Source organism: Glycine soja, chromosome 18, assembly GCF_004193775.1.
Source record: "Glycine soja cultivar W05 chromosome 18, ASM419377v2, whole genome shotgun sequence".
Lineage (NCBI taxonomy): Eukaryota > Viridiplantae > Streptophyta > Magnoliopsida > Fabales > Fabaceae > Glycine > Glycine soja.
In genome coordinates, this window is record NC_041019.1 from 50,199,109 (window position 1) to 50,208,054 (window position 8,946).

Here is an 8,946-nt window from a genome sequence, read left to right on the forward strand (position 1 = left end):
AGGATAAATCTTTTTTTTTTTTGAGAAAAAAAGGATAAATCTGATATCACTTATTTAAATATTTTTTAAATAACATCGAAAAAGAAAAAGTTACAGGTTTTTAGTCCAAAAAGAAAAAGAAAATTCACGTGTCATGTTTCGATTCTTAAATTCTACTTGGTCTTCAGTCAAAAGTACCACTGTCGAGTATTCTGAACAAGAAAATTCTAGAAACAAACAATCCAATTCAAACACGATTCCTAGATCTTATTCAAAGGTGGTAAAATGCATATAATCATATAATCCAGTATTGGATTTTAAATTTGACACATTGACTTGCACGTAAAAATGTATCTAGATAAACCGATCCAATTAATTTATAAGAGCAACCATTTCCATGGTCATAACATGCAATCCCAATGGCACATAAACTAAACACTCGATCAAAATGCAATTTTTGTAAAGCCTGATTGAGATAGGAGACAGACCAACATGATAACACACGAATCAGCCAGTAAAGGCATTTCACAAAGCATGATTTAGAGATGACCTTGCACATGAACAATCACAAAATATACAAACATAACTCAGCACAATGAAAGAAAGTTATAGGAGAAAGTGTCAAAATGCCATTAATTGGTTATACTGTTCTGTCAACTCCAGACTGAAATTTGGTAACTCATAAGAACAAAACCACCACACATGTGGAAGGATGAAAACTTTCAATTATTTTGTGGGCTGCAATGCTTACCCTGAGTTTTTGCAAATTAAAAAAAAAAAATCATCTATTGGTTCCTAGTTATCAACTACTTCTATCAGAGTTGTCTCGTAGTCGCTGGGAGCCTCAAATCCATGAAGATTCATCACAGTTGCAGCAACGTTGGCAAGTCCACCAGTTGGAACATTGTTGCGGAATCTGACACCAGGGGCCAATCCAGGACCTCCAATAGCAATTGGCACCTTAACCAGGAAGGAAAAGTATGATTTAGAACAAAATTAAGGTTGATGTCTAATAATGACTATGCAAAATAAAGAGATGCCCACATCTTAATGCTTTATCTGAAGAACAAAACTTAGATCCAGTTATGTACTTTTGGTGTTATTCTCTAATCAGAATTGAAGTTTCATCTTGGTAGACATCACAAACCTTTATTACGTGGATTACCGGAATAAAACTTCAATTTTAATTGATTGGATAAGGGCCATTTTGATTAGCCTTTGAAAATGGAGATCCCACTAGCCATCCATAACTCATTGAAATATTACAGCAGAGAATACTGTGATTCATGTAAACTTCTAATCAATGACTGACATAGTTGTAAAACTTACAGGCTCAAGAGTATGGGAAGTAAGAATCTGGATTTTTCCATCCTTGCCTAGAAGTGGTTTTCCAGATTTATCCCTCTTGACCATATCCTCAGCATTCCCGTGGTCAGCTGTGACAACATAAATTCCACCCACTTGCTCTATTGCATCAAGAATCATCTGCAATTACACATGTAAATATACATTAATCAACACAATGAGTAGCTATTTAGCCTTCATCTCTCTTGTTTGTTTCTTTATAGCAGTAATTGCTTAATTGGCAAGATACAAGATTAATGACGAGCCACCCGAAGACATTTGTTTTTTCCCCTCCTTAAGCAGAAACGAATTTGGGGTATAAAGCTATTTGGAGTTAACTAAGTCCACAGAAAAAGCTAAAAAAAATTGTATATATAAAACAAAATTAAAAAAAGACAAATAATTGCAAAAATGTTATAGAATTGCCATTGTGATTTGTGAATTCTTCCAACAAGGGAAAAAGAACTTGATCTTTAATATCTAAGGGACAATTAGTGCTGAGATAGGAGATTAGGACAGGTGATATAAATCCCTTCAGTTGACCAGACAATATGCCAAAAAACAGAGTGAAGGAACTAGGATCCTCTAATATTAGTTCTCAACATAACCTAGTTATTTTTAAAAATGATAGACACAATACTTTGGAGTCACATGACTTGATGCATTAAGCTTAACTGTTCATACAAGGCGAACAAGATTCACTCCTCTTTTCCCATACTTAGCTTTCTCTCCAAATCACATTCTATAAATATCATACTTGTTAACACTGATTAATCACCTGCGTACTACTTTTACTCTACTTGTGAAATAAAAATCTAAAGTGAAATAAGGAATTCCCAAAAATTTCAGCTAGAGTTTATAAAGAATATAACAAACTTTATTTGAAGAACTGCTCAAACAAATTTTAAAATTAAGCTTCATACCTTCACAGCAGCATCAGCTGCCTTGCATGCCACAACTGTTGCTTCAATGTCACCTGTATGCCCCACCATGTCACCATTTGGAAGGTTGACGCGTACCTATACAACATACAAAATAAGAGTAAATAAAAGTTTAATTAGACCATGATTCCCAAAATCACGGAGAACCATTTAGTCACCTGATCAAATTTCCCGCTAAGAATAGCATCCCTAGCCTTTTCAGCAATCTGCAATGCTTTCATTAATGGTTGTTCATTGAATGTAATCCCAGAATCACTAGGAATTTCCACATATTCCTCCAATTCTGCATTAAAATACCCAGAGCGGTTTCCATTCCAGAAGAATGTGACGTGGCCAAATTTAACAGTCTCACTGTTGACAAAAAAATTCGTACAAGTGAGTACGATGGCCATCATTTCACAGATAAGTACTAGATAATGAAGAGCACTTAAGGTAAACATTATGTTGCAAAGGAAGTCTCTTAAAGGAGACATGAATTTAAACCTCCTATTTCTCCCCACACAAAGTTGTTATCTTTTATTAATTATTAACCCCAGTGGCCCAGTTTGAAGGACTCAAATGAGAAACATTTGTTCACCAGGTTGGGCCAACAATATAAACATCGTGACTTCTCATTTATTACACAGTTCCCATCATTCACCATCAAGAACAGAATAAGCAGGTAGAAGTATTATGGTCTTCCATAAATTACAATATAATAAAAATCCTACTAATGATTAAAATAGAGATTATAGACAATTCACCTGCAAGCAAAAGTCCGAATACCATTATACACTAAATATTCACCAGAAGTCCTGTCAATCTCTGGTGGAGAAACAAGGTAATGACTTGGAAGTTTCAATTCACCATCATATTCAAGCATTCCAGCATAGCGGATTTTTGGGTAACGAACTCTATCAAATTTGTCAAAATTTTCATACTCAAGAGCTTTAGCAATCATTGTCATACGATCAGCTCGGAAGTTGAATGTAACAACAGCATCACCATCAACTATCGGACCAACAGGTTTCCCACTCTCGTCAACAATAACAAAAGGAGGCAAATATTGGTCATTGGCCTTTGGTTCTGCCCTCAGCTTCTTGACAGCTTCAAGAGCATTTGTAAACTTATAAGGGGCTTCACCAAGAACTTGAGCATCCCACCCTCGTTTCACAACACTCCAATCATTCTGCAGTTTGTTTAGAAATCGGTGAATCATAAATAGAAATACACACAAAAATGAAAACATTTCAAACTTATAAAGCATTTTTTTCTTTGTCAAACTTCAGAGGTAATATAGCAATACAATAGGCACATAGCTGCACAAAAATCAGTGACAGACTAGTTAAAAAGTTAAATGGTGTAGGTTAAGTACCTGCATAAGATGATAAAATATAAAGCTAAATTTGAAGTAAGAATGGAATAGGCAGAGTCTATCTAATGAATACTATAATTGACCAAAATATTTTCAAATTTAGAGAGAAGCTAAAGGCAGAACACAGCTCACATATGTAATCAGGCACCATAAAGTGAACTACCATTAAATTAGTAAATATTATAATATAATTGCTGTTAACACACACCTATCCCACCTTTTAATGAATTAAAATTGTCTTGTATACGAATAAACAGAGTGGCAAGAGAATAAATTGTGAAAATATAAAAGATTTTTTAACATTTGTTTTAAAGCAGGGGGGAGGTATTACACCTAAAATCCATATGGGAGTGCAGTAATGAAAGATGCCCGGGTTATGCAAATTGAAGGTCATTTCCAGGTCACTATACCTCATAACGATCCATTGTGACATTCATACGACCTCCACCTGATGCTATCCTAGCATCGACACCTTTTGCGCGCAAGTTTGCAAGATCATTTTCAAGGGTTTCCACAAACCCCACACTTGAGCCATCCAAAACATCACGGCCATCTGTAAGAATATGGACACGGACTCTTTTAACACCTCGCTCACTAACTCCTTTAAGCAACAACTGTACAAAAGTAGTTAGTTAGAAAGAATAAACTGAATACACATGAAGGAAAAACAGCTCCAACCCCAAATAATCACCTGCAACTGATCAAGTCTGGAGTGAACTCCACCATCACTCAGTAGCCCAATGAGATGCAATGTGCCATTTTCAAAACATTCCTTTATGTACTTGAAACCTTCTCCTTCAAAAATTTTTCCAGAGGCTAGAGCAAGGTCGACAAGCTTAGCACTAAAATGAACAATCACAAACCAAGATATCCCAATCATCACACATGCTATGAATAATTTTAAAACTAAGAAATATAGACTATATAGCATAGCTAATGGGGAAGAACATAACTAAACATTTCAAGATGGTAAACATGCAATTATAAATCCCAAATGTAATACAAATTCCTTGTGAAAAGTGACATTCAAAAAGACAAAACAACAACAGTGTTTACATGTTTATTGTTGTGTTGCATCCTGAAACAAAACTACACAAGTATCTGGGGCACATTTATCTATTGATCACATTTACGATAATTTAAGAAACAACGTGGAACAAGCCATTGTATGGTTCAATCCATGACAAAGTATGGCAGGCACAACACAACAAATACAAAAGTTCACAAGAAACAAGATAAGTTCATCTTCGTAGGAATCATAGGTATCTAGAAACACCAGTAACATAATTCAAGAAACATACAAGACCAAGCTCTCGTGAAAAACCAGTAAATCTAAAAACAAACATTTCATTTTAGTTTTCCAGACATCAATCAATTTAAAAAACAAAATTGACAAGCAGTATATGATCACAATTCCTATTAACTGCTAGTGGTAGTAACCAAGTTCACAAAGAACAGTTCACAACCAATGCGGCCAGATCTTCCTACAATATCACTAAATTGACGGCCCTGCGACCCCAATTTAATACCTAGGTAGTAACATACACAGGGGGCCAAATAGATGAAAAAGAGAGGCTAGTTTTAGTTTACCCCTGAGCAAATATGCGACCAGCCCCAAGGGCATTGTGACCAACTTCACTATTGCCCATGTCATCTTCTGTTGGAAGTCCTACAGCAGTACCATGAGCCCTGACCAATCTCCACCGTTCAGGAGCACCCTGTAGTACAAAAAAAAATCCTGATTAATTTCATCTAACTCAAACTAGCAATAGATTTTTGTTGTTGTTTCCTCACAGGTATCCTCCTTCGGTTTGGAGGCAACCCTGTTTGAAACACTGTCAGATACTAAACATGAACAACTCTTCCGGATTCGAAGGACTAGCCTTTTTTTCCCACTAGACCCAACCCCCCGTTTGTAAAATAGCAATAGATCTTTGAAATCTGTAAATAGAAATAGGATCCAAAAAAGTGCAAAAAATTGAACCTTTTTAAGTGAATCCATGCAGGGTGTTTCAGCCTTGTGGATGCAGTTGTACTCATTGGGTGTGGCCTCTCCCCAACCATCCAATACCACAACAGCCACAGTCTTACCCTTTGGAAGCTTTGGATGATCCGCCAATTTCCATGAGAAACCTGAGCTACCCATCTGCTCCTTTTTGTTTTTTTCCTATCAGATTCAGATTCAATGGCAAATCCAAATATACATCAATACATCATCACTCAGATACAACAATAATAATCACTCATTACCCATCTGGGTTTTGTTTTTCTTTTCTATCAAATTCAGATTCAATGACAAATCTATATAGATATACACTAATAATCATTCATACTATGATATTAGACAATAATAACTCAGATACAACTATTCACATCAATACATCATCACTCAGATACAACAATAATAACCGTCACATGTGATGTGATATTAGACATCTATGGACAGTTGGAAAATACCTGCTTTCCTTCTCGGTGTCAGCCGCAAATATATGAACTAGCAGCACAAATGTCACAGAGGTAACCTAACAAGACTAAACCTTGTGTCTGTGTTGTGTGGTTTGGTGTATATAAATACAATTTTATTGTACAACTGTTTGTAGAGTCTAGTAGCGTCGCTATTTTCTTTCTGTTTTCTTTTTTTTAACCTTTATTATTGTTGAAAAAAAGAAAAAGGTGGGCACGTGAATCCGGAGAGAAGTTTACGAGTAGCCACGAATTGAAGAGAAGAAGAAGGAAATAAAATAGAATTTTCAATCATAAATTATCGTATAGTAGTAAAATTATATAAAAATATTTATGAATAATCACGAAAAGAAATTAAAAAATGTTATAGGACTTTAACAAGAAAACTTGTTTTTGTGAAGATAAGTAATAATCATGAGATAAAAAATAGATTATTGAGATTAAAATATTTAAAATTTAATGTAACAAATCAAATTTCATCTCAATTATAAAGTCTTAATCTTCAAATAATTATCATATGTTAAAATATCATAATTATCATTCTATTTCATTTTTATTAGATAATGGTTAATCCATCCTAATGTTCATAATAATGTTTACAACAATAATTATGATAATGGTGAGAATGACAAGTAATCATAATGCAAAGCATCATGAATTAACAACAATCAATCATGATAACTTTTTTATGAATCTTTATCATATTTGATCTAGAAACTTTAATTCAAATTTTTAATTATTTTAATATTAATGATTTATTATTTTTAATGACAGTTACTATATTTAATTTTGAATTAGACTTAACTAACTTTCAAAATTTAGTTTAGAAGAAGATTGACCGATTGTCAACCTTTTATAAAGAAAGATAAATCAATTTAGTAAAATTTCTTAATATAATGTTCCGAAAACAGTTTAATTTATTTTTAAAGAATAACATATGTTTTATTTTAATTTTCAATTACTTTTATATACAAATCTATAAATTAATTTAAATTAATGATATTTATGTATTTAAACAAGTTTATTTTAATTGAGTTTAAAAATATCTATACTGTAACAAACCGAATATTCGTCATATGTTTGGTATATTCGTCATATATAGGCTGAAGCATGAAAATAGGGGCGTTATTTTCTATAGCAGACTAGCGTGCTCTACTACTTTATGCTGGCGTGGGTAGGCAAACAGCGTCATTCTCCATGCCTCCTCTTTTCATTTTTTCAAAGGAAATTAAATGTTTTTCTTTTTTGTTTTACAACCAGGTGTTGCCTTGAATTTTAGATAAATATTTTTGAGATGAGTATATAAAAATATAAATAATAAGTAAAATATAAAACTAATTGTAATAAAGCAATAATTATTTAATATTTAACTAATGAGATAGTTTTTTAAAAAATGTCAAAAACAATAGAATCATGTTGTGACATACGCTCATTTTAAAAATATGTAGAATTAAGAATTAAGAATTTGGGATATACAATGTGTTTGGATGTGTTCAATTTTTTTATCCATAAATAATCAATTTAGTTCTCGAAAGAAAGCAAGGGATTTAGATTAAAATTCAAAAAACCATATTTTTTAAGAACTAAAGTAATAATAACTAATTAAATTTAGAGACTAAAATAATAGCATAAATGCATAAGAACTTATTTTAAATTTTTTACTTGTAAAGACTAATTTGTTTTTTTAGACAAATAATATTATATTAGATATAAAGAACCTAGTACAATAGGCAACAAGTTCATAGCCAATGCCCATGCCAATAAGCAGTGACTGACTCCCACAGAATTGTCCACAGCCCACCAAAATGTAATACACTAAACGGAAGGCTATAAAACCACTCATAACAAAAAAAATATACACCTAATTGTTACAGTATATTTAGTGGTTACGAAAATCCCCACACCACCCAACTTTCCGTGAGCACCAATGGTTTGTTGAATACCAAAGTTGCACTGAATCCGTAACAAAATAATTGCCCCACCAATCCTCTCATTAAGGTTGATCCTTTCCATGCTCTTATCTTGGTAATCTCCATCAAATTTCCATAAATCTTCACTGTTTCTGCCACCAATGATTCGAATTTGCACCCCCCCAAGTCTCTATGCATGGTTTTAAATATAGCATCTCACAACCGTAATTTCGTAATTTCATTCACCAGCTTCATAGATCCACTGTCTGTTGATTAAAAACCAGATTATTGCGCGAGTTCCCCACGCAATAATACATCACAGCAGACCAAATAACTCCACAAACATAAGTCTTTGGTGGGGAGTCTATTCAGGAGTAATCTCCACACCAAAAAGCTTTTAAAGACTAATGTACCAATGTTTTACACTTAGACACATATATTTACATTTATCTTACTTTAAGGAAATGGGTGAAAATTCGAATAAACTTTATATCTTGTCAGATACAAGATCCTATATTACTTGATCAACCCTTGGAGTTAAACCACTGTGTATATCATGATTTATGCACGTAACATACACAATTTTAGTTTATTTATTGTACTAGTTTTTGCACTTAGTCGATCTACTTATATTATCTTGTCAGATGGCACAATTAATTAATGTTATTCAATGTTTGCTTATTTATTATTATGGCAGTAACCATTTCATGGTACATATTATTTGAATACTATTTCAATACAATTTCATTTTATTACTATATCAAAATACAAGAACAACTTCCTTATTACAATGATTAAACCGAAAACATGTCTACAGGTTTTCTATTTCGAAGGGTCCATGCATGAACCCTTTCTTAGTTTCTTTTCTAACGGGCCTTGCAAATTTAAGAAATTTAATTGTTTTTTTTTGTTTGGTCTAATATATGAATTTAATCCTTCATCTAAGGTAGCTTTC

The 8,946-nt window shown here is 33.0% G+C and overlaps 1 protein-coding gene across 1 annotated transcript; it reads right to left on the bottom strand.

The window, feature by feature from the left end:
• Positions 1-584: 584 nt before the first annotated feature.
• LOC114396118 (2,3-bisphosphoglycerate-independent phosphoglycerate mutase-like) lies at positions 585-6,203 on the bottom strand. Its single transcript, XM_028358014.1, has 10 exons — positions 6,076-6,203; positions 5,603-5,785; positions 5,209-5,336; positions 4,310-4,460; positions 4,029-4,232; positions 3,008-3,432; positions 2,423-2,615; positions 2,247-2,342; positions 1,309-1,464; positions 585-939 (listed from the first exon to the last, which is right to left on the bottom strand). Exons 2-10 carry the CDS (start codon positions 5,762-5,764, stop codon positions 775-777), a joined length of 1,680 nt encoding a protein of 559 aa, XP_028213815.1. The 5' UTR covers positions 5,765-5,785; positions 6,076-6,203; the 3' UTR covers positions 585-774.
• Between the last annotated feature and the right edge of the window lie 2,743 nt (positions 6,204-8,946).